A 26,147-nucleotide genomic window follows, 5' to 3' on the forward strand; every position below is an offset into this window, starting at 1 on the left:
TTTTAAGTTCAACTCGGGAAATTTTTAAGGGTGAAAGAATGGGAGGAGGGAGTGAATACAGACACAGTGGTAAAATGACCTTCTGCAACTTTCTGAATGTTCTTGCCTACAAGGAAAACTACTAATTAAAAAGAAATCAAATTACAAAGAGAGTATGTAATGGCTATTAGCCAAAAGATAGAGAATAATTAGAAATGAAACTGCTTTACCCTGCTCATATCATTTACACTCCATAAATAAAGAAATATTTTAGAAGTGATATTGTTTTGCATGCCCTCATAGTAATTATTATTCTTCCAGCTGTACAGTTTGCTCATTACTCTGTCCTGTACACTATGTGACTCAGATGCTATTGTATTCCACCTGTACTGTTCTGACACTGAAAAGGGCAAAAATAGAACAGACCTCTTCCCACCATGCACATATGCATCATTTTAAAAGGCATTCTCTGGTTCTCTTTTGGTTGAAAAAAAACAACAATCTCTCAATATCAAACTTAGGAACATAAAATCTATTGAATTTTGTAATTGCTTTTTACACTGATGTTGCTCTGACTACACAGGTAAAACAGTGAGATAAATAATAAATTTACTAAATTTTTCCCCAGTCCTACCTACAAAATCTTGATGATTAAGACCATCAACATTATTATCATGTGTGCCATTTGGGGGGATTTTGAAAAATATTGCTTGTAAATAGTATTGTTAAAAGTGAAGAAGAAGAAAAAAAAAAAAAAAAAAAAACAACCAACACTATGATAAATTGAAAGTCAGACAATAAGTCATTTCCCTCAGGAGCAGATACTACATCTCAACCCCTTTCAGTATACTCAAACTAGATTTTGGATCTGATACTGCTCTTTTTTTACTCAAGTCTCCAGCTGCTTTCAGTGTGAATTTTCAGTACATGGTCAATACAGGATTATGCCTTCTGATACAGGAGGTAAGAACAAGATGTTAAAATCGCCACAGTGAAAAAGAATTGGTTCAAACAGCAGAGCAGAACTGAAGGTTAATCAGAAGGATTGGGATGGGCAATCTTACTGTACTTTTTTTTAAAAAAAAACACAGCATAATGATTTAAGAACAATTGTTTGTAATTCAGTTTGAAAACTGTAGGGTAATTACAGTACCATGGCATAATAGTCTGGCATAAAATACTACCTTGAGTCAAACAAAGCTCTTTACAACATGCTTGGCCAAATTTTGGCCTATTTTTCCCTGGCATAGTTATTGTGTGCTGCCATGAATAAGGATGTTACGTTTTCTGGGAATAATCCAGATTTATACCTATCTAACAAAAAGGATTATTTTTTTTGTGCTTCCATCAGCTAATGATGCCAAAGAAAAAATTACGTAATTATCAGATAGTGTTGATTACTGCTGATGCTATGTAATGTCAGTTGGAAAACACTTGGAAAAAAAGAAAATTTTGTTTGATACCACTGATGCTCTTGCAGCTTTTCTGTCTTGTTTATGATGGAGAAGATTCAAAATGCCCTTAAGTGATTGATTCTAGGATTGAAGGGGGTAAAAAGCACTTGTTAAAAGAAATCAGGAAAACAGAGATTTTCTTCTCTGTTACAACATGCCTTGGACATTTTAATGATGACAAATAAAGATTACAAGGCATTTCAACTTTCATGTTGGTGAGCAATTATTAAAAAACAAAACAAAACACAACCTTCTGTTTATGTTCCAAAACACAGTGTTGTTTTAATGTCATGTCTGTTAATATCTCATTAACAACTTGTGCCAGCAGGTTAAACAAAGTACAGCCAAAGTTAGGCAAGTGCTACATTATTACAGACTCCATAGCTGCTAGGTACACACAAAGTATATAATAATGGCCTTCATATTTATGGTAACTTTCATCTGAGGATCTGAGCACTTCATAAGCACTAATTAATTAAGCTTTCCAATGCCATGAGCAGAGTGGTGAACTGGCTTGTCCAAGGCAGTAGGGGAAGAGCTGGGAAAAGAACTCATGAGGAGGAGCTCCAATTATGCATGTGGAGTGCCAGACAGGTTTACATCCCCACCTTGGGAAGCACCACCTTACAGTAAAGGCATTTTCACTCTCGTCTTAAAAACAGTGAAGAACAGTCCTCGTGTATCTGTACTTATTTATGTATTCACAAATGTGCATGCTCATGCACATTATCTAAACATACCCACACACATACACACATGGGTGCCCACAGGCCCGCGGGCCCGGCAGGACACGGGCAGGTGATGCAGAGTCCGCTCCCAGAGCCCCGCAGCCTCAGGGTGAGTGCAGCTTTCAGCCCGAGTGCGCTGAGCGGTTCCACGTCCTTTTCCTTTGGTCATTCTGACACAGAACTGCGCACGGCACAGCACTGTGCACAAGCTCCTATCCCGGTACCTCGCGTCAGGTTTCCTAACAAGCTCCAAACTTCGGGCTCCTTACACAGCTGCAAGTACACATGAGAAGCATCCAAGGGGCAATGGTACAGCGCGTCCCGCAGCCACCCCGTATAAAGCTCCGAGGCGTCCTCCAGCCTCACGACGCCCCATTCCGGACCTTCGCACCGCGCACCGCGCACCGCGCACCGCCCCTGGCGGCCAGCACCGCTCTGCCTCCCTGCTCCGCAGCACCACCGACCCCATGCGCGCAGGCGCCGCGTGCTAGGCGAGAAGCAGCCCCACGTTACTTTGACTGACAACTCAGCCTCTCCGCTCCCCTTCCCACAGACCTTCCCCTCCTCCCTGCACTCGGCGCCCTCCCATTGGACGGCACGGAGGGTTCCCGCCGATCCGCCAGAAACGCTTCCCAGCGAAAGGCCGAGAGGCGGACGGAGCTGCTCTCGTTCCACTGGCTCGCGGCGCCGCACGCGTCACGCACCCACGTTGGTGCAGAGGCCGGCGACTGGCTGCTACCGCCGTCTCTCCCCCCGCGCTGAGCGCTGTGGGAGGGGCCGGGTGGCTGGTTAGCCGGAGGAGTGTGAAACCGCGTGTTAATGCAAACGGCGCGGCGAGCACGGTGCATCCCGCCCGGCCCGGCCGTTCCCGTCCCGCCGAGCGCATCCCGCGGGGCTGCCGCGCTCCGCTCCTCCGCATCCCTGCGCGGAGCGGGGCACGGCCAGGCCGCGCTCCTCGACCGGGCGGAACTTCACCTCGGCGGGGCAGCGCCGGGACGAGGAGAGCGACGGCGAAGAGGAGGACGAGGATGGGGAGGAGATCGCGATGCGCCGCGTGCTGCTGAGGCGCGGAGCCGCCCGGTGCCAGAGGCCGTCGTCCGCTTGATCCTGCGCGGAGCGGGCGCTCCACGCCCTTTGTTGTGCCGTCTCCGTCGCCGCGGGGCCGCCCCGCGCCCGCCCCCCGCGGAGCCCCGCTCCGGCCGCCCCATGAGCCGCCGGCGGTCGGGAGCAGCGCGGCCGCCTCCGGAGGCTTCTCGCCCGCCCCTCTCGCTCTGACGGCCCCTCCCGGAGCCCACTAGAGAGCCGCTCGCCCTCGCGACTCGCGTCGACCGTCCCGTCTCACGGAGCTACCGCGACAGAGCGGCCGCGGCCGGACGATGGCCCCGCGGCGGGAGCACTGAGCGCCGCGGAGGGTGTGAGGCGCGTTCGGAGACATGTTCCCGCAGAGCCGGCACCCCGTGAGTACGGCGCCGGGCGGGACCGGCCCTGCGTGCGGCGGTCACTTTCCGCCTCGAGGTGCGGGAAGCGGCGGGGAGGAGCCGGGCCGCTCCGCTGCGGGAGTCGGCGGGAGTAAAGGGCTGGGGCTGGGGTCGCGGCAGGAACGGGGCGGGCGGCGGGACGGACCCTCGTTGCGTCCCGCCCCGTCCGCGCGTTCTGACCGTGCCTCTCTCTCCCGGTCTGTCCGCACCAGGCGCCGCACCAGGCTGCGGGGCAGCCCTTCAAATTCACTATCCCGGAGTCGCTGGACCGCATCAAGGAGGAGTTCCAATTCCTCCAGGCTCAGTACCACAGGTGAGCGGCGCTGGGGTCGCGCCGGGGAGCCGCTCCGATCCGCTCCTCCCGCCCTGGACGCGGGGTTGCAGCGAGCGGCCGCGTCCAGGCGATGGCGTGCGGGGCCGGGGCGGCGCGGGGCCCTCGGGCGGGAGCGCGGCTGGAGGCGGCCGGGCCCGGGGTGAGGGGCGGGAGGGTGGTGGAGGAAGAGCCCTCCTCCGTTCCTTGCTGTGTTCACGCTAAGGTGAATCCGACACCGACGTGCGGTGATAAAAGAGCCGGGAGGACGGCAACTTTGTAGCGCGGAGTTAAGCGTCAGTCTGCTGAAGTCGCGAGGTGCACTTCGGCGCGCGGCGCTGCACGGTGCTTTGGTGCTGGAGCCCCGAAAGGAGTGGATTCCTGCTTGCAGAGACTGTTTGGCAATAAGAGGCTTTTGTCTCTCGATTCGGTACTCCCTTGCACCTGAGCGGTCTGGATAGGGATAGAAGATCTATTACTTTCTATGCTGGAAGTCAGCCGGCTATGACTGGAGCTCCCTTTTCCCACACTAGTTTGATTCTCACTTGAGATTGTTGATTTGCCTGAGCTGTCGGTTAGAAATTAAGTATAAACTGAGCATTTGGTATTGCAACTATAAGTGAAAAAGGCTGCTTTCCACAGCATCTGTTCCATAGGATGCTTTCTGGTGGCCCTAAAAAAACCCAAAAAACAACAACAACAACAACAAAAAAAAAACAAAAAAACAATCAAACAAAAAAAAAATCAAACAAAAAACAACAATCAAACAAAAAACAACAAAGGGAATGTTGCTGCTTTTGCTTTGCTGAGTCAGAGTCGTTAAAGCGACGTTTGTGATGAGACAGACAACTTTTCTGAAAACAAACTTGCTAGCAAATGGCGGTCAGAGTTACCACTGTCCAGCTGCAGGCAAGATAACCCAAGCTGGAGACGCCTGGAGGTTAGGAGTTGCAGATATGCCCGAGATGTAATTCTAACCACAAATGGTGCCGTTTGGCTTTGACTCTGAATGTCACAAGTGAAGAAATACTTCTGGCTGCTCAGAGGAACTTTGGAACTTTGGAGAATGTCTGATTCTGACACAGCCCAACAGTCAATGTCCTTTGCCTGTCTGCGTAGGAGGCAGCTGCAGCTCTCAGGCTGCATCATGAAATACCTTCTTAATTTCCTGCTTAGCCCTTGTGTTTAAAGTTTGAATTAAGCCTTTATCTCTCTGTTTGCATGTGAGTTATGAGGTTTTTTAATTAGCTGTTTTTGTCAAAACACAAATAAAGGTGTCAAAACAAATGACATAGTAGTTACATTGAAGTGTGATCTATTTTGTAGCCTTAAATTGGAATGTGAGAAACTGGCAAGTGAGAAGACAGAAATGCAGAGGCACTATGTGATGGTAAGTTTGCTTGTTTGTCTTTATTTCAGTAAATATCTTATAATACAATGCAAGCCATTATAAAAAATAATACATGCTCCTTTATTTGCAGTATTATGAAATGTCATATGGATTAAACATTGAAATGCACAAACAGGTAAGGCATTTTGTTTTCTAAACCACAAAAATCTGCAATCAATCTGTGTTTAAATGTGGCTGCTGTGTTTGTATTCAGATGACTGCGTTGCATGTCTGAATAGACTGATTGTAGCTGTGATTAGCAGACCTATGCCTACCTACTGTCAAGTGTGGTGTAGGTTAGGCTGAGTGACACAGCTGTCTTGCTATTGGTCCTGAAAGGTGATGTAAGAGGTAGGAAAGGTCTCGTCTCTGTTTTTAAAAGTTTAATTCAGTGCTTATGTGTTTCTGTTTTGTTGCTGGTAGGAAGGAGCCTTTGATGATGACTTTGTAGCATGTGTAGTGACAGTTGCTCCAGTACTTGCCATTTAAAAGTATGAAAAGGTTAGTGACTTGGAAAGCACAAGTTATGACTATGAATTTTCAAGTTCCCATAAAATTCACACTTACAACTACTATAATGGTGAATAAAAAGAGTGCTGAAGTAGAACAAGACACTAAAGACCTCATAAGAGAAGAAAACTTAATGACTGCTCAGCCCAGAGGACCCTCAACTAAGTAGTCATTGTCTGCCAAATAAAGCTTTAATGGTAGGGTGTAAGTATTCTGTAGATATGCTGACATTCACTTTTTCATCAAGATGCTGGTACAATAAGTCTTTCAGAAATCGATGGCCTCTTAAAAAAATTATCATTAGATGAAGTTGCACAGTTGGACACATTTCAAAGTGCAACAATACAACTCTTTCTTGAAGTGTATGTGCTATTTCATCTAAAATTCTTGTTTCATTAAATTAAAGAGCATGGATGACCGGTTAGGGCATAGCGAGTAAATTGATTAGTTCAGGCTTCGGATCTTCAGTATATTCAAAGACTTTCATTAAGTAAGTGAACTGCAGAGTAGAATTCTTCTTTTGTAACTCTGAACTCTTTGATTTTTATTTTGTTTTCACTTAAAAATATTGTATTTGGTGAGGTGGTATGGTGGTTCCTTGGTAACTTTGTTTGCAAAGCTAGGCTAGTGTTCCACAGTGTTTTTTAGAGTTACACTTGTTTGAATCCAAAGTGCTGGTAAAAGCAGGGATGTTAGACAGCCTAGTTGTTTTGAAACAATGCACTGAATAGGCAAATAGAACAGTAGGAGTGGTGGGTAACTTGGTTCTGTGCTGTAGTGTGTTTTTGTCCAGTCTGTGTTAAAAGAATGATTCTTTCTCAGTGAGATAACTTTTTATCCTCTTTATCCACTTGATCTCGATTCTTGGGTTTCTGTTGTAAAGCTCAGAATAAATAACTTGTGAGGAAGCCAGTGTCCATACAGGGGTTGATTTGATGCAAAATGGATGTTATCTTCATAAGATCTTGACAAAGTCAGGTGACTTCAGTAAACGTACAAGGAATTAACTTTAAGTAAAATCAATTAAGCCCATGAGATTAAAGAGCCTCAGAACTGAGGTTTCCACTTTGACCTTAACATCTGTGCATTGCAAAGGTTTAATGCTCTGTATATATGGCAACTATAATTATCTACCCGGTATGCAGTGATACTTGGGAAGCTTTTAAGATTTATGGCAGACTATTACATCTGCATTGATTCTGGTGGAGAAGAACAGAGCACACTTACTCCCTGTGTGCTGTTAAGGAAAGAAAAAGCATTTGAAGGGATAAATAGTTTTTCTTGGTTATGAGTTTTAGATGCTATGCGTTTACTATGCTTGTTGAGGAATTCTGGAAAAAAAAATAGCACCTTTCACGTTAAAGATTTAGATGCCTGCACTAAGGTTGCCTCGTGCTGTTAGAATTCAGTATCTAGGTGGTCTAATGGTAAGAAGACAAAAAAGCAAACCAAAAAAAAAAAAAAAAACAAAAAAACACCAATGACATTCTTCTGAATTTCTACTTCTAACGATAAGTTCTGAGGAGGCTTTTGTCAGATAGTAATCATAATTCTTATTAAAACTGGTGACGTCTAGCCCCAAGGGTGTAGCCAGGCTCAAATTGATGCTTTTTGCTGGCTGATCACCAGCATGGCCTAAGTGCTCATTATGTTGTAGAGAGGGCCTTTGGAGCTCTCATTACGTTTGACAGGAATTCTCTCTAGGGGGAAACTGGGCATTAGCTAGACTTCTGACAGGCTGAAATTATTCCTGCTTTATGGCTTATAACCAAATGCTAGCAAGGCATCATCAGGGGACATGAAAAATTGTCATTTCTGACAACATCTTTGTTACTGAAAAATGCAGTGATGGGGAAACTTTCCACTGAACAAGCTTTTATGTTCTTAAAGCCTACCTTCTATGTGGATGCTGTATGCACCGTGTGTGAAGCCTTTCAGAGTGCTTGGGTTGCTGATTCGAAAATGAAAAAATCGCACTGCAGCGGTGTTAGCTTGTGCAGTGTGCTGTCCATATCACTGTGGAAGGTGGGGGTCACTTCGGTTAAAGGAAGTGGTTGTAGTCTGCCTGCTGATGAAAAAGTTGATTTCTTGTGCTGATGCAGTTGTGTCAGTTACTAAACTTTTCATTTAATTCTGTAATCTATTATGATTATAATTTGGCTAAAACAGGACTTGAATGTTGCTATATGCAGATTCGACTGAGGCCAAACAAAAGCAGCTGTACGGCAGTTTTCAACTTGAATACAGTGCATTTGTGTCAATGAATGGCTGCACGAAGGCTTTCTTCACAGCTTTAGCTTTGGCTCTTTGTAGTGTTTAACTTTGTGACAATATGCTTAAACCCAGGTACTGCTGATGCATGTGAGCTTGCTGGCTGAATACAGATCAGGAAATAATCATTGACATACTCGTGGCTGGTTTGTGTTTTCTTGGTTTGTTTCTGTTTTTATAAGAATCTCAAAGGTTAATTCTTAAGAGGATGTTTTGCCTGGGTTTTTTTGTACTGTTTTCAGAGCTAAGGTGTATATAGTTAATGATTAACATTACTGTCTCTGAAACAGAAACAAATTTGAGGATTTGCTAGGATAGGTGGGATTGATTCAGGTATCATTTTCATGTGTGTCATGGATTGCATTAACAGATGAGAGAAACTGAAGACATACAGATTTTCCGACTGTGACATCTGTGACTGGAAAAGCAGATGTGTCAACTGCTAGTGCCAAGATGTAGAGTCTTTTGGCTGTTAAAAGTCCCACTGTACTTGAAGGGTTATTGCCCTTGGCTATTAGAGAGAGATGCTGAAAATAAAGAGGTGCTGCCCTGTCATCTTCTGTCATAAGTTGAGAGATAAGGTTTCCTGTGTGTTTAATGCCTAGATTGTTCAGGTGCAAGATTAGCTCTTGTTCAGTGGCAGGCAGCCAAAGAAAGAAAAAATCATCACTGCTGAACTAACTGACAGACTGTATAAACAGCTACAGTATTTGAGTGTCTGCAATCCCAAAGGTGACAGCTGGTTTTTCCTTCTCTTTGGGTGGGTTATTGTGATCTTTGTGACCTGCCTTGAGGCAGGCACGTCATTCAGTACTTTGCCTCCTATAGCAAAGTATACAAACTCCTAAACTGCATTATGCTAACCAGTTGTGCAGCAATTAAATGTCTGTTTTAGTCCAGAATGTTTTATGAAATCATTTCTAATGCTCTTTGTTCAAGGACTGAATCTTCTACTGGTATCTCATTAGAACATCAGTCTTCAGGAGTAGGTTAAATAGAAGGGAATTAAGAAGCTTAGTTAGCTCTCTACAGCTTCTGAGTAGGGTGGCTGTGCTGTTGAAAGGGATTTAAAGATAAATTAATTTTTTTCTTTTTTTTCTACTTGCATTTTAATTACTATAATGAAAAACGTCATGAATCCTAAAGGTTTTGATGATGCACTGAGTATTTCAAGAAGGTTTTACAGTTGGATCTGCCACCTGGTTTAATTTTAAAAGAGAAAATAAGATTGACTGGGACATATTTTTCCCTCTACAGTTGTATTTATTCTAGAAATACTGGATTTCTAAGTGTTTACAGTTGTACCACCAGTATAACCATTTAAGCTACAACTACAGTTCCTAAATAAGGAGGAAAGCCTAAAGAAATGAGCTCAACTTTCTCAACTTTAAAACTACATTCAAGCTTTAGACTGACATTAAGGAGTTATCTGACAGATTCAGGGCACTGTGTGAAGTATGTCTCCATGTGGCTTTTAGATAATCGTATTGTCAGATAATATCTATTATGCCAATTAATATACAACTTAATCAAAAAGTATGTCACAGTTTAAACACTCTACATATGTTAAATACTGTCAGATCATCTTGCATTTTGGAATGGGTCTGCCAGATTTCAGGTTCATCGCAAAATCATTCAGGGAAAGGAGAATCTCTTTTTTTGATGATGTCAAAATCCCTTTGTAGTGCTAGAACTTAATTTGCTAAATTTCTGTTATTGTACATTATGGATTGGCTCAAGCAAGTTTGTGGGTTTTTTAATAAAAAAAAAAAGTTGGTATTTTTGGGAGCAGGGAGTGGAAAAGGAATGAAAGGCTCTTCTCTCACAGTGGGTTCTGGGGTGAAAGGTAAACACCTCTTTCTGCTATTTGTAATACAAATCAGGCTGAGTATTTGAATTGCCTTTCAGCAATTTTAGTTTTGTAGCAAAGGGTTAAAATTACATTTCACCTTCTGTGCAAAATGGAAGATAGTATCTTCTGGATTTGTGGGTAGGTCACCGCTGGCATATACACTCAGGGCATCTAAAAACAACATTATGTTAACTTGCACTTATCAGAAGACTCCACAGTACTTATTAATTTAAAAATGATAACAACATTCAGTAAAGCTAATGATGTTGTCATTCCACTGAATATAAGAGTTGAGAATATATAATGACAGCTGTGTTTACACTGTAACTATATACTCAGCTTCCCCTTCTCACTGTCATCAGTTACTTGCTCTGTGCTCCAGTTAGTCGTCTTTATTAACAAACTGAAACAAAAAGGGGAAGAATTGATTTTTCTTGATCAGCAGTTTTTATATTCTTAACCATTTCATTCTCATCATCGAGAGTGTGAAGCTGATGGGTGTTCAACTTGTCCTCTTATGTAAAACTTCCTTGTAGTGGGTTTTTTTGCCATTGTGTGGGGAGGAAGCTGTTGTGGGTGCAAGATAAGTGAGGCAGTTGTGTTGATTTTGGGGGGGAGGAAGTTAGAGGCTGGGGATGAAGAAACTTCATTTGTGATGTTATCTTTGTTTGATGACCCTTAGTTCTCAGCAAATGCATGTAATTGGTGTCTAGTTGCCTTTTCCATGCAGTTAGAATTTTAGACCTTTGTGAGTATTGTTTGTGACTCACTTTCACATTGGGTAGTCAGTTTGTGAAAATACAAGTTGTTCAATAGCTTGATCATCTGATATGCCTTTGCTTTTTTTTTTTTTTTTTTTTTTTTTTTTTTTTTTTTTTTAATTTTTCCTCACTTTCAGTCTACTCCACTGAAATAAGGGCACAAGAACTAAATGCAGTTGTCAGGGTTTAGGCAAACCAGAGATTTATGTAATGACATAATTGTTTTCTGTATTTTTTTTTTTCTTTAGAAAAGTTCTCAATATTTGATTTCTTTCCTTGGCTACCAACAAATTCTGAACTGTTGGTATCACCTCTCTGATTTGCTCACATTTGAATTCTTGCTCATGAACAATGTTGGCTCCATCAATTTATACTGAGGCTAGGGGTGGTTGCTCCTGGTGTGCCTATGAGTGTGTCTAAGTTGTGTAATTACACTGTTTAACTGCCCTCTTCAGCTTGTAAGGCTGCTTTGCAGTTCTTCTCTATGTCATTGTTTCTATTTTGAATCCTCTTGTGGAACTAATGTTCTTACTCACTGTGCTGTCTTCTGCACACGGTGTTGCTGAGCATACTCATAAACCAGACTGCAGTAAAAGTCCCTGAGATACTACTGCTGACATTCCTTTTTTTTTTTTTTTTTTTTTTTTGCAAGAGTTGATGGTTTTCCCTTGCCTGTTTCCTATTTTTTGATAATTATTTATCTGTTTATGGCATTGTGCCAGAGGCAATTGAAGGGTAGGTTAGAACTTATGAAAACATTGCCTGTGTGAGCTCTACTTCAAATCTGACTAGGTTTTAAAAATGAGGTGTTTTTTTTTTTTTTTTTTTTCCTGAAGTCATTTATTGTAAAAGAAGGCATAGTGATGAAATTTCTTTTAACTTTTTTTTTTTTCCTCTGTATTTGGTGCAGCACATGATGGGTTCCTTTCTCTTCTTTTCTTTTTTCTTTTTTTTTTTTTGCATGAACAAATGGAAATACTATTGGTTTCTCTTAGAAACATATTGCCAGTATGCTTAAATATAAGTGGAATAGAAAAAGAATTATAGCTTTATTTTATAAAGTTCTGTAGAGGATTATTTTAGTTGTTAGCAATCCTAGTATTACCGAATATACTTTCAGTGTGCTGAGAAAACTGTTCAGAAAATTAATCAGTTTGGTAGGTTTCTTTGAAGTTTTTATAATGATAATAGTGTTTTGTGGCTAATGATAAATTGAATAGCGTTTCAGAAGCCAGCAATCTCTAATTGGGAATTGACTGAGTTGCTTTCACCTTTTCTTTATGTTCTTCAGAGGCATGAACAAATTAACACAGATGATTAAATTACAAATTAAAGTTCTTCGAGAGCTGTTTGGTGGGTTATCTGTCAGGGTTGCTTATCTGGAAGTATCTTGTACTGTATAAGTGATCGGAAGACCTAGCTAGCCTTTTAGGCTGTGTGGTCACGTAACAGAAAACAGATACATTTGTGTTTGGTGCTGTTCTTTTGTTGTTGGTGTGTTGATGGTGGTGGTCCCTCTGCCTTCCCTCACCCAGCGTGGATTTTTCTTCATTTTCATCTTTTTTTTTTTTTTTAATCTTGAAGATTTCTGATGTCTGTGTAAACAGTCAGTCAAAGTAACTTACTTGTAAGGTGACCAGTCAGGGTATTGACAAGAACAGACACAATAGAAAACTGCATTAGGAGGCAAGCCATTGGGATTTGTAGTAAATATATTACAGAACACAAGTGAATTGCCGATACTGCTTGTTTAGCAGTTTGCAAGGGCAATGGTAGTATGGATTTTTGAATTAGAAGGGAAGGACTGTTCTTTCTCTGTGCTGGAACATCTAGTTGATGGCTGAGGATAAAATTGATTTAGAGAACAAAATGCTGCCATCCCTGTTTTTGCCATTTTAGAGGCTTCTCTATGGATTAGTAAGCAAAAACAAAAAGATAGCTTTCAGTTTTGGAGAAGTGAGCAAAAATGTGTATGCTAGTTTGACTGCATCTAGATTAGGTATTAATACTAAGAAAACATACTTCTGTCGGGTCAAGAAAAGCAAAGGACATCTGAAAGTGGATAGTTTTAATTATCTGTGGCAATTTGCTTATTTATGAAGTTGTTTTTAAATATGCCAAACCCCCTGAGTTGCTGTGCTCTTTATTTCATTACATAGTGATCTCAACCTCTTTAAGTGCAAAAGTTTGAATTAAATCTCAGGGAGGACAGAGAAAACCTATATTTTCTTGGGAAAAATAATAAATAGATTGTTCTTTTGTGGTTTTGCCATAGCAGTTTCCATTTACAACAAAATGTGCTTTTGTTTTGTTTTCTATTGAAATGTTTATCACTTTTTTTTTTCTTTATACAAGTCTTGAGTCTGAGTATAAGGTCATCCTGGATTTCTGCTTTGTAACTGATCGTAAGGTTGCCAGCCATTATTTTGCAGATATCTAGCTGTCTCAAATAAGGGACATAAATTGCAAGCTAAGAAAAGAAAAAAAAAAATTTTTTTTTTTTTTTTAAACAAGACCTACAGGAAGCCTTTAAACTTTCTCATCATGCTGAAATAGACACTGTCAGGTGGCAGTTCCAGGGAGGACTTGGCACCTCCTTCTGACCTAGGAGAATCAGTTGTAGCAGTGCCATTTCTGACAGGGTGCTTGTCTGATCTGCTGCTGAAGATTAGCAACAGTAGCCACTCTCAGACTGTCTGGGTAACAGTGCTTTTCTGTGACTGAAGTGCTTTAGTGCTTTTTCAGTTGCACCCCCTTTTCCAGTTTTAGTCTTTTTTTTTTTTTTTCCTGTGCATTTTTGTCCCCATGGATAGGAAACGGCGATTGTTCCCTTTCCTTCCAGAAGCTCTTTGTGGACCATTGTAGCCTAATATTCATTTTTTAAGTGGTTTTGCCCTGATGAAGAGCAGTGCTCAAAATATACATAGTATACTCCAGGGGTGGAATCACTGCCCTGAGTAGCACAGAAGACTTGCTTAGCTCACTGTTGACTGTGGTGGCAGCCTTTTACTAGCAGCGTACTGCAAAACAACTTCTGATTCTCTGTGACTGAAAGGTTGATTGCTTTTCTGGCCTCTTGTGTCCTTACTTTTTGCTCCTATCTAAGTATGCTATGGCTCTTTATGCCAATCCTTTTTGTTTTTACTAGTCTTTTTTTTCTTTTTTTCTTCCACTGCAAAGTTAGTTCTGAATCTTTCCCGTAGCATGTTACACATTTCTTTGCAACTATTTGTAAATTAAGGATCAGGGCAGGTAAGGAGATTTTTATGCTCACTGGTGCAAATGTTAAAAAATACCACTCCTGTCATCTATGCAGAACTTCTTAAGTCTTGATACCTGGTTTAATCATCAAGCAGTTCTGCACATTCTTGTGCAGTTCTACTAGAACTGTGCTGTTTGCGTTGTTCCTAACAATGCTACACTACTAGTGTAAAATTCTTAGTGAAGAAGGTAGAGTACCTGTGTTACTTAGCCATAGAGGACTGGCATTGTTGGAGGTTACTTAGCCATAGAGGACTGGCATTGTTGGAGGTTACTTAGCCATAGAGGACTGGCATTGTTGGAGGTTACTTAGCCATAGAGGACTGGCATTGTTGGAGGTTACTTAGCCATAGAGGATTGACGTTGTTGGAAGTTACTTAGCCATAGAGGACTGACTTTGTTGGAAGTTACTTAGCCATAGAGGACTGACTTTGTTGGAAGTTACTTAGCCATAGAGGACTGACGTTGTTGGAAGTTACTTAGCCATAGAGGACTGACGTTGTTGGAAGTTACTTAGCCATAGAGGACTGACGTTGTTGGAAGTTACTTGGTTCATATATTACTTACTGTTGTAAAATTGATACGAGTTGTAGTTTGTCTTCCTGCTTTACCTGGTTGAGAGGCATTTTAATGCCTTGAACTTGAACAGTTGAATAAAGCCAGTCTATCTTTGCTCTTTCACTAGCCGTTTTCTCTTTGTCAGGTATTGTCCTTTTCTATGTAGTTTTCTTTCTGCCTGACACTTACAGGTTTTGCAACGTTTTCACTAGCCCAGATTTCACTAGTATGCTCTTGCTACACTTCAGTTGCCATGGTTAACTTGAGCAGAGCATTCAAGTGAGTTCTTTGCAACTCAAACAGTAAAGGAAATATTGACCTTAGGTACCTAGTAATTTACATTAATTATGTAGTTCAAGACTTCTATAGTTAAAGTGGGAGCAAAAAAAGTTTTTTTTTAGAAAAAGTTTCTAGCAGCATTGGTGTCTTTTTACTATCTCTTTCCTCCTATAAGTGAATGAATTGAACCTTTTTTGATCTCTTCTTAGTATGTCACATGGCTGAGCACCAGCTTTGTTTTTGCATAACTTAGTAGTGGCACATAATTTTGTAACCGTGTGCTTGTGCTGTATATATTTATACTGCCTCACCTGGCATAGTTTTTACTTCTTGCAATGCTTCCTTGTTTGCACATCAGTTAGAAACTTGTGATATAGATTCTTGGCAGAGTTCATCCTTACCCTTCTTCCTCTGTCCATTCCTATTCCATTCTCAGATGTGTTAACTTTCATACATGTCCTGAGTACTATTTCATAAAAAATTCATCAGATTTCCATAATGCATTTTATCTTTCAATAACAGATCCTGTAAAGATGAACTTAACCAATTGACATCTGATTTCCAGAAGTCTTGAGAGCCTTATTATTCTGCTTTGTACCAATAACTATAAACTGTATTGTGATTGTCAATCTCGAGTTATTTCCTGTCTGGTCAGTTTAAATCAGCTCTTTTCTACAAGATACAATCTAGATGTCATATTCACTAGCTTTCTGTATCTTGTGAGCAGAAGAATATAAACAAAACATAATAAAATAAGGAAGAAATTTATTGACATATCTCCAAGATTTTGCTGAAAGACTTCCAAATTTCACTTTCCCTACACAGTAAAAGTCACCACTATTCCTTCCAAATTCTGTGTGGCAGCTAATTTCTGCTAACAGTTAACAAAATTTGTCAGTCCTCCTAACTTGTTATTGATTAGTGAATCACTTAATAGCATCTGAAGCATTGATATAAGCACACCTCTAAGGCCTTAAATTCTTTCAGTGACTTGAGGTGTTTGAATCGCAGGTGTGAATATAGTAAATATTGTAAAACTGTGAAATTACATTTGAAGTGCACAAGTGCGTGTGACATGTTTGATTAAACTCAGCTTAATTTGATGGTTATTCCTGAAGGCCCAGTGAATGTGGTGTATTGTATTTAATTTTTTCCTCCATATGTACATCCCTTGTCTTGATACGTGGCACTGCTTATTTTGTTAGTTTTCATGCTCTTTGTTCTACTCAAGATCAGATTCTAATGCTGTTATAGTCTTATTTGATTGTTGATAAGGACTGAATCTCAACTGAGAGTTTTGATAATGTCTTGAGTACTTTAAGTGTCTTGTGCTTGATTTGAGGTACATTATGCTCTTACATTTTCAAAGCTACATAGCTCTAGGTACTTTGATGGTTATGTAATATCTCTGACATTCTATGGCTATCCTAATAAAGAGGCTCTCTGTGAGTGCTTTACGGATGTGTGCTAAAACTTGGTTGTAGCTTATGGGATTGAGAACAAAATAGGAAGGATTTTTGGAGTGTATCCTAAACCAAATGAAAAACCAAGGGGATGGGATCCCTTTCTGTCAGGTATAGCTATTCTGTTTTATGGTCCCTTTCTTTTACATTTCTTTTTGTCTCTTCCTTCTTCTTAGATAGTGTTGTTGTTCAGCTGTTCTTGTATTAGTTAAGTTCTTAATGCCCCAGTAGTAATTATGCAAAACACGTTTGATAATTACGAAGAACGTGTGGGATGGCAGGAGCTCATCTGGCTTGCTGTTTCCCTCTGCTTTCAGTTAGGTTCTTCCTGTGCTTCACTGTGAACAGCTGCTACTTGGTGGATGCTTCTTGTTAGTCTACTTAACTTGCTGATCTGCTAAGCTGGTCCTTTTCCTTTTTCCTGTAGAAATGTTTTCTGCTCAACTAGTGAGCTGAGATGTTGGACGATTCTGAATATCTCCAGGAGTGCTTTTGGAATAAGGTGATCAGTGCGTGCCTCTGGAAATGAAGGTGGTGAGACTTTCTCTTTTGGATCAGTCAGCCTCTGACTTGCTCTGCCATCTCATGAAATCTGAGTGAATGGGAATGGTGTGTACCCCAAAACAACTGGAAAGTAAATTAAAGCTCCGTGCTAGCTTCAGAGATTTAAACAGTTCCGTGTATTAAGGTTAATTTAGGCATGGAAACAAAGCTGTGGAATTAAGATTTGAGCAAATGCAAGATGAACTAATATTAGATTAAAGGAGAAATGTTATAATGGCCCATTTTAGCCAAGTTTATGAAAAGTCTTAACATAGCGAAGATATGTGAAGGTATCACTTGAACATCCTCGTAACAGCTTTATTGTTGCCAGTTGACTTAGGTTCAACAGAATTTACAGTTGCAAGTGGCATGGGCAGTTGTTTACAGTGGTTCAATGAGAGCTGCAGATCAGTTCTATTATAATAGAAAGGATTGGAATTAGACATCTGAAATATATCCAGTCACTTTACGGTTGAATAAAGTTCAAATCTGTAGTAGATGTTCGCTAAGTGTAGCTGTTGGCTCGTGCATCAGATCCAGCTTATGTTTAAATTAACATGACCTTTCTGTAACATAAAGTAACATCTGAAGAGGCTCCAGATAAATGCAGTTTAGGTAATAAATGCACATTTGGGAACTGTCTGTCATTCTGCAACTTTGTCATTTTGAGTTTTTGTTCTGTTAATATTTCTGTTGCTTCTTTCTTTCTGCACTCCCACTTGCAATATGGTAATGTTTTTTTTTTTTTATAGCTAAATATTTTTCATGCATGTCTTCTGGGGTTTTAACATCATCATCTTGGGGGCGGCTGACCTTACGATTAAAATGAGTAGCACAAACGTGGGGCAGAAGGAAAACTGTATTTGTTAATGATATGTCATGTTAAACTGACAGCTTATCCCCCAAATACAGAGATTGTTCTTGTTTCTGAAGTGAATGCTACCCATTGCTGCTTGTCAGATTGAATTTCAACTATCTGTGGAGAATAAAACTTCCTTCCTCCTCCCATTGGTGTGAATGTTAGTAATGACAGTGTTTATAATTTAAAATACAGTTTGAAGGCCAACTTCCACAGTTTGTCGCATGGTGGTTAATATGGCTGTAAAGGGGAGATGAATGTGGCTACTTCTCTCAGTCTGTTACTCAGGAGACGAGTAAATTTGATTGGCTGCTGCAGTTCTAGCAAAATCATTCGATTTGAGAGCAATAGAAAGATAAGATATCCAATTACCCAAATGATTTGCGGGGTTAGCCAACGTTGTCATGGAGACGCGAGTTGGAACAAATTAAATTTTAAGCAATAAAATAATCTTAAAGCACGCCTGGGAACAAGAAAATTTGGCAGTGGCACTTACCTGAATTGAATCTTAGCTTGACACACTGTTGTTTGACATTGATATACTATGGGGGCCTGAACTTCTAAGTGGTATATTGCCTTTTTTCTTCCTTCTTGCAACTGTTGCCAAAACAGATTGTGGTGCATTAGTTTTAAATAAAAGGGCATTAATTTCTCAGTGCTTAATTTGGATTCAGTAACTCATGAACAGCAAAGTTCATAGAATGCTAGCTTTCATCATTTGAGACTTTTGAATATTTAAATTTTGTGATTTAATCATACATCCAACATCCTCCCCATCCCAAAATTGTTAGCAACGCATTCTTGAAATTGCATAAGCTTTACCGCGGCAAAATTAAAAGTTATGCTCTGTGAAATGTTGGTTGTGAGTTTTTTTTATGTGCTCTATGAATAGGCGTGATTTTTGTTGTCTTTGAAGTCTGAATCATATTAAGAATAAAGGCTGCAACACTTTAGTGCTGGTTATTCTAATGTTTCTGCAAGAAAAATGAAAATAAAAATGGGTGCTAACTGTTTAAGACTAAATTGTACACTTGCAGTTTCTTATCCAAGGACTTCATAGTTTTCAGCTGCTTTCTAGTTTGCAGCAGGGATTAAAAATGGTCAAGCTTGCTCCATAAAAAGGGCTTTTATCTACATGCCTGTTAGACATATGGGGATGAAAATTGGTCTGAGGTCAAGTCAGTTGCATCATCAAAGCCTTTGATTTTTTTTTTTTCCTCATCCCTACTACAGATCATCTCAAATAATTCAGTAATGACCAAAAAGGCAACATTAACCTTTACTCCCTGTTGGAATGCTGTGTTACATGCTATAAATGTCAAGAAATCCGTTTCCTTCTTCCAGAAGTAGTTCAGTGTTGTGCTTGGCTTCCTATGTTTTGAAAGTGTAAATGGAGACATAGTACTTCAGAATTGTAAAACTTTTGTGAATATGATTTGACTGTATATTCTTTTCTGTGCATTAAAGGCAGGTTGACTTAATTGAATGGATTAGGACTTGCTTTTTTCACTGTCACCGTAACTTTGGGTTTTCATATGTTGTTTTTCTTGAGTTTCCTTTTCTGATGCTTTCGCAACGTTTCTCGTAAGCTGTCTTCCTCCAAATTTGATGACAGATATCTTTTTGATTTTTTTTGAAATTTTTTTTTGAAATAATTGAAGTGAGGAAAAAATGTATTGAAAGTGCAGATACTTGAACTTAAGAAATGGTGATAGAATACTTCAAACACCGATTTAACTTTTGGCTATTAAAAAATTCAATCTGCAAAAAAAAAAAAAAGCTTCTGTGGACTATTTTGGCTTAGCACTGTTTGGTAATGGTAAACCTGGACAGCTTTGTGCAGTCTCAAAACTAATAAAGCAACAATTGTCATAATACAGCCAATTGTCACAATAATGTCTTCTAAGATTTAATTTCTGCTTTAGATTACTGTAGTTGCTATAGCTAGTCCTTGCTGTGATAAATATGGGAGGCGCTGACTGGAGCAAAACCACAGCTGTTGTTGGAAACTCTGAATCTGATCAATGATAAACTAATTTTCCTCAGGTGAAAGTTGCATTTTTCATCAGAAGTGAGGGAACTGACTCTTACTGGCTAGGACTTCTTTTATGAGTGATGAAATATGTGTTACGTGTCATGAGAAATTTGAGTAGAAAAAGGATTCTCGTTTCTTTCCATACTAGTGCAAAAATCTGTGTTTGCTTAAGAAATTGTGTTAAGTATGAGATCTTACCTGGTGCTTTGTAATGTACAGGGATTCAAAACACTAAATGATCTGAAATAGGCTGCTGTACAGGAAAACACTTTGACACTTAAGTGAATATTATATTTAGTTACTAGCCTGGATGCTTAGTTCTATGTCATTATGTTAAGAATTCATTTTAGCAAGTGACACATTTAAGTACAGACACTTGAGTTTGGTAGTGTTAGGTCAAAACATTTGTTTTGACCTTAATAAGTCCTTAATGATATGGAATGAAGGCAAAAAACTGGATGAGTAAAGCCAAAAATAAGACTTAACCTAATTTTACGAAGTGGAGCTGAATTCCTTCATGTTAATTTTTAATGATACTTCAGAAAGGAGGGTGGCATTTCAGTCAGAGGTCTGACAAGCTTGTCATTTGCAAATAAATCAAAAGACAATCATTGCAACAGCAAGAACCAGTGAATGATGTTTTGTCATTCTTTGATAGGTCTCACACTCAAGACCTCTATTAAAAATGAATGTATTCAAGAGGTACTGCATTAAGGACACAAATAATTAAGGGCTCTTCAGTGGCTTTGCTAAGAGCTGCTGTAGAGCTAGGAGGGCTTTCATGAGAGATTCGGGTTTCTACAGTCTGCTTTACTAAAGAGCTGAAGAACATATGCAATTAGACGTTTGTCTCTACTCCATGCAACTTTCTGCTGAATTTTGTTTGCTCATTCCTCTAACTGTTCTACATGACTCAAGATCAGCAACTAGATAATAGGTGTGTTATACTGTGAAGCCTCTGAAAGTAACTGATAAGTATTTTTAAACTATTAAGTGTATGAGCCCTAATTTAGAAAAATATAGCTTGCTTTAATGTCACCAATTACTTACGTTCTGTCTTGACCGACTCATTCAAAAAAGTTTTTAGGGAATGTGTGTGCATATATGTGTATTCTTATATTGTATATTCTTTTATATGTATATTCTTATATACACATACATATACACACACATATAAATCTATTCAAATTTATTACATCTTGTATGCTGAAAGTTCATTTTTAACAACATGATTTGTATTTAAATGTATGGAACTTTCTTTTTCTCAGTACTGAAAAAAACCTCTTGCGGTTCTTGACGATGAAGATTAAGTGAATTGTGCTGTAATACCTAGTTTAAGTAACTCATTATAGAACAAAGATATTTTAAAAACATCAATAAGAGTACTTTTTACTAGTTATTTGAGTTTTTTTTTAAAGAAAGAAGTTATAGAGATCTGCTAGTAGATAAATAGTTTTAAATACTTTATTTAATTGTGTGTGGGAAAGACTGCCAGTATGCAGACTTCCTTTTAAAAACAAGCAGATTTTGGTTATGAGGTGCAGAATAGAGAATTTTAGTTTTCTTCCAGAGTGAATGCCTATTTACCTGGCTCTTGTAGCAATAGCAGCACATCTTTAAACAAGCACTTCTTTAGGATTTGTATGCTTAAATTTACCCACAACTGTGGATGAATAAGAAATGCTGTTTATATGTGAATGATGCCTTTCTTCAGAAGGTGTTAGGAAGAAATCTTTCCCTTCAGATGGTGGCACTGGAACAGGTTGCCCAAAGAAGCTGTGGATGCCTCATCCCTGAAAGCATTCAAGGCTGGTCTTGTTGGGTTTCTGGGCAATCTGATCTAGTGGTTGCAACCTTGCCCAAGGCAGGTGCTTGGAGCTAGATGTCCCTTCCAACCCAAGCCATTCAGTCGGTTCAGAAAGATACTTTATTTCAATGTCACTTTTCAATTAGTTATTTGTAGTACTGACACAATCACTTTAAAATAAGATTAACTGAGGAAAGGCTGTGCCTCTTTCTGGGTTCAAAACTAATTTTTCAATAAACAGACGATCTCTGATGAATATTACAATGCAGAACAGAGGCAAGTGTAGTTCTTCCTTTCTGTGTCTTGTGCGTAATTCAGATGAATTATGTGCCTTTTTTCTCGTCCACGCTTGTTTGATCCTTTTTGATAGGGTTATTAGAGAAAAGAAATAATTTTAAATGTATAACTGTTGTGCCTTGGGACTAGTAACTAGCACATGATGTTATGTGCTGTTGTGTTAGTGTGTAGTTCTGTATTTACACCATCACAATGAAGCTCAGATGCTTGGGACCTTGTGAGAAAACCAATAATGTACATGGCCTGCATGCTTTCTAGACTGTACTCAAAATAGACTTTTCACAGCTACAATAAGGTTATTTTTCAAAATTGTGGAATAGACTCTTTTGTGTGGTTCATGCAGTCTGAAACAAATTTTTAGGATAAGCCAAATTACTTCTGTCCTGTTTTATTTATTTTCCCACTTAAAACCTGCTACAATTCATCTTAGCTTCTGAAAACAAAGCTAATCCTGTTGGTCTAGGGCTAGCTTATTGGAAATGAACCACCTCATCTCAAACAGTGAGGCTGCTAAGTGGCAGTTTTTTCATTGCTTACTATCTGTATTCTTTAAGCCTTTTAATAGCAAATTATCACAGTCATCATACATGTCTTTTTTTCCCTTAAGTTAAGAGAGACTTAAGTACCAACAGATCTGTCAATAGCTTGGACATGCTGATAACTACTTTATATTATTTTTGGTGGTAGTTTATCTATTACCAGTGAACAGAATGATTCATAGTTTATGCTCATAGACCGAACAAAACAGAAATGGATCAAAGCTGCTTGTTGTTTGGTCTTGTGTAAGAAGATGGATATTTCTGTTAGAGACCTATTTGCCTTGTTGTGGGGACAGAAAGGGTTGCTGAAAAGTGGCTGTTTCTTCATTGCCCATGTATGAGGAAGCCACTTTGCCTGAAAGAGTTTAGGAGATCCACTGGCCATGTTAACCTGCCAATAACTGACTTAGGTCAAGTGGAATACTTCAGCTTACATCAGAGAGAGTAGTTTTAGTAATCTATCTGGTGGGAAAAGAAGTGTTAAAGCTTGTCTGCTGCACTTAGACCTCAAGTCACATTTTTCTCGAGACACAGAAGCACTGTGGTGCTTTTGTTTTCTAATTACTGATTGTCTGATGTGTAAGCACCAGCATATCTCAGTGTTTTTGTAAGAAATCTGGGTTGATGGGAAGGCTTGGAGCAAATGCTCAGCAGATAAGTTAGCAATGTTTTCATCTTACTTGCTTGAGTTTCTCTTTGTTCAGTTTTTGGCATGTAATTTGGCCGACAATTCTCAGCAGTGATTTTCCCCATTTCATTTATATCCTAAAACAAAACAGAAAAATAAGAAAATAAGGAAAACTTTATATGGCTTAGTGATAGCAACTAGTTAAAGTGGTTCTGTGCTACTTTTAGCACAGGACTGTTCCTACATGAGTTTATTGTTCTCCTGCTACTTGTGGTTTCACTAATTTGTTGTTACTGCCTACCTTTTTCTTTTTCCCCTGATGTCCTTACTTTGATTCTGTCTTAGTAAGGATGTTTTAGAAGCCTGTATCTTTCTTACCCATTCTTCATTGCTTCTCTTTTAGTATTTTGTATTCCTGTAGCTTTCTTTCTGTCAACAAAACTAAGATTGCCTTGTAATTGGCAGAAAAAAATTGATCATGAAAGAAACATTCTTCTTGCATGCCTGTCAGTTCCATGTTAGGCTGCTTGGTAATTTGAGTAACAATGATTCTTAGTTTTAAGAGGCTTTATTGTGGACTTAATGTTTTTCAAAAATGCTGTACTTGTTAATTAGCTATGTACAAGGACCAGATTTGTGCCTAAATGTGTATACAGATTAGGTTCTTTAGACAGAGCAGATGTCCCAGAGTAGCTAACTATATCTCTGTCCTCATTTAGGCTTAAATATTAACTATTAGTATTTGTACTGGCATGAAGACGTGGATTTCTATGTTATTTACTCCACAGTGTTAACCTAATACGATCCTGTACAGTAGCTGATATGTGGGAACTAGCAGAGAACACAATTTTAATCAAAATGTTTATTTTTCCTCCATAGACAGAAATCGCCAAGAGATTGAATACAATTTGTGCACAAGTCATCCCATTTTTGTCTCAGGAAGTAAGTAAAACTGTTCAGCTGTTAAAGTGCAATTATGTTGCTTTTCTGTTTGCAAATTAGCTAGTTTTAAGATGTTAATTTTATCACAATGCACAAGTGCAAGGAACATCTGTTATAGCTGAAGTGTGCAAACCCCCTGCTAATTTGGTTTAACAAATCTGAGTTCAAACTACTGACAATGGCTCAGCCTTTTTCATTCCCAGAGGAGAGGGGAAGTATGTTTTTTTTGTTTTGTTTTGTTTTTAAATCAATGCAACAAAATGCTTTCATTTCTGATCCTGGTGATTACTTATTTGATATTCAGTTGTCGAATGTTCATCCAGTGAAAATAAGTATGCCCATTGTCTACATCATTTGTATCAAAATCTAGTGTAAAAACTGAGTAGTTAGCTCAAATGCAAAATGTTGTTTAAGGTTACAGACCTGCATCTGTTCTGAATGACTGTGATTGTGGCATATTGTAGTCAACTGCTGCTATGTGTTGAAGGATGTTATTTTGGGTATGCCTCTTCAAACTCTACAGTTTACAGAGTATTTGTAGTTCATGTTAGGATTCAGTGAAGCATTTATTCTTCCCGTTTAAGTTTTCTGTAGGTTTTGCTGTGTTGACACAGTATATAAATGTTGAAATTACTTCTAGTATGAAGCTGACGTTATTGTCCTGCCAACTCTATTAGACATTGATTATTCATTTTTCAGAAAATTAATTTTGAAATAGCACTGAGGAAGAGATGAATTGGCTACCTTCAGGACTGTCATTTGCTTTTGATGGAGAGGATGAGAAATGGAGTCCTGTTCTCTTTTTACCTGCATAAGATGTATCTTGCAAATAGCTTCAGCTTCCTCCAGAGAAACTGCTTGTTCAGATATTTTTGTTCCTGGTTTTATTTGGTGCACAAATTCCTCCTTATACCCTTTCTTCTTTTAATAGCATCAGCAGCAAGTGGCTCAAGCTGTAGAACGTGCCAAACAAGTGACCATGGCTGAACTGAATGCCATCATCGGGGTACGTGGCCTTCCGGGTCTACCTCCTACAGTGTGTATAACTTGCTTTCATATATTATTGCTTTACTGTTTTTAAAATAAGCCTAGTGTTTTGACATCTAACACTGTTTTGATGCTCAGTGTTGCACAAGTATGCTTGATTTTCTTGCACAGATTTTAGTAGGGATAAAGTTAATAGTTCCACACAGCATTCTAAGCAAAGAACTTTTACTGCAAGAAATGCAGTGATTAGGACAATTGCTTGTTTATTTGTAAGTATTGTATGTCAGTTGAGGTAGTTACCTTTGCCTCATTCTTTTAGTCCTTACAGCCTGTACAACTATTCATTCATCTTTCTTTTGCCTTCTCGTGAGTCTTTCATAAATTTTAAATTAGCAAGCTACTGAAAAGAAACTTCACTTGCTTTTGAAGTAGTATTAATTGACTGACACAGGGCTCTAAAAGCCTTTCACCAAGTTTGTGCTTCTAAATATTCTGAAATAAGTTAATGCTACCTTGCTTGTGACTGATTGTCAATCACAAGTCATTTGTTTTGTGTTAATGAACTTTCTGAACCATACATTCCTTCCACTGCATGAGTTCATTTCCCCCCCACTAAGTCTAGAATATTTCTCATGTTTTCTGCCCTTCCATAGTAAGTGAAAGAAGTAGCGGAAACAAGAAGCCGTCCTTTCTGATTTTATTCATATGTGTGCGCCTTGAGCAGATTCAAATTACTCATTTATCAATTTATGTTAATTGCTTGTGAGAAGATGCCCTGCTGGTCTTTATGGTTCCCTCAGACACTTTGTAATGATAATTAGACATGCTGCTGTATGGATTAACAGTGCCATAGTCCAGTGACGTCTACAGACAATGGAACCAGTTAATCCATCTGTGCTTAAAATTACATCCCAACTGGAGATGGAAAAAAAAAATAAGAGCAAGGGAGGATTAGAAGAATGAGCCGCAGCTTGAAAACTCTCCTTTCATCAGTTTCTCAATTGCAGATCTGCAGTTGGTTTGTCTGTGGTAAGCTATTGGCAGTCAATTAGGTGAAATAAACTGGGAGGGTGACCTTCATTTCCTCTTAATAGCTTTTCCTCCCTGAAATGGGGAGCTTCAGTGGATTTTCAGCTTAAATTTTATTCAAGCTGCTTTATTACACTTGACGGATTAGCTTTGCATAAACATACCCCTACCTTTCAAATCTGAGCTG

At 39.3% G+C, this 26,147-nt stretch overlaps 1 protein-coding gene across 4 annotated transcripts in view; it reads left to right on the forward strand.

The window, feature by feature from the left end:
• Positions 1-2,909: 2,909 nt before the first annotated feature.
• The window catches only part of TLE1 (TLE family member 1, transcriptional corepressor), a 72,218-nt gene continuing 48,980 nt past the window's right edge, over positions 2,910-26,147 (forward strand). The window contains exons 1-6 of one of the 4 annotated variants that reach the window (XM_090130864.1): positions 2,910-3,618; positions 3,852-3,952; positions 5,276-5,339; positions 5,431-5,475; positions 23,882-23,944; positions 24,876-24,980. In XM_090130864.1, the coding sequence (XP_089986990.1) occupies positions 3,595-3,618; positions 3,852-3,952; positions 5,276-5,339; positions 5,431-5,475; positions 23,882-23,944; positions 24,876-24,980 (402 nt within the window). In that variant the 5' untranslated portion in view covers positions 2,910-3,594. The remainder of the gene's footprint in view (positions 3,619-3,851; positions 3,953-5,275; positions 5,340-5,430; positions 5,476-23,881; positions 23,945-24,875; positions 24,981-26,147) is intronic. The other 3 variants (XM_090130865.1, XM_031602395.2, XM_031602396.2) reach the window with 3 other exon arrangements.

This window comes from Phasianus colchicus, chromosome Z (assembly GCF_987193195.1).
Source record: "Phasianus colchicus chromosome Z, bPhaCol1.hap1.1, whole genome shotgun sequence".
Lineage (NCBI taxonomy): Eukaryota > Metazoa > Chordata > Aves > Galliformes > Phasianidae > Phasianus > Phasianus colchicus.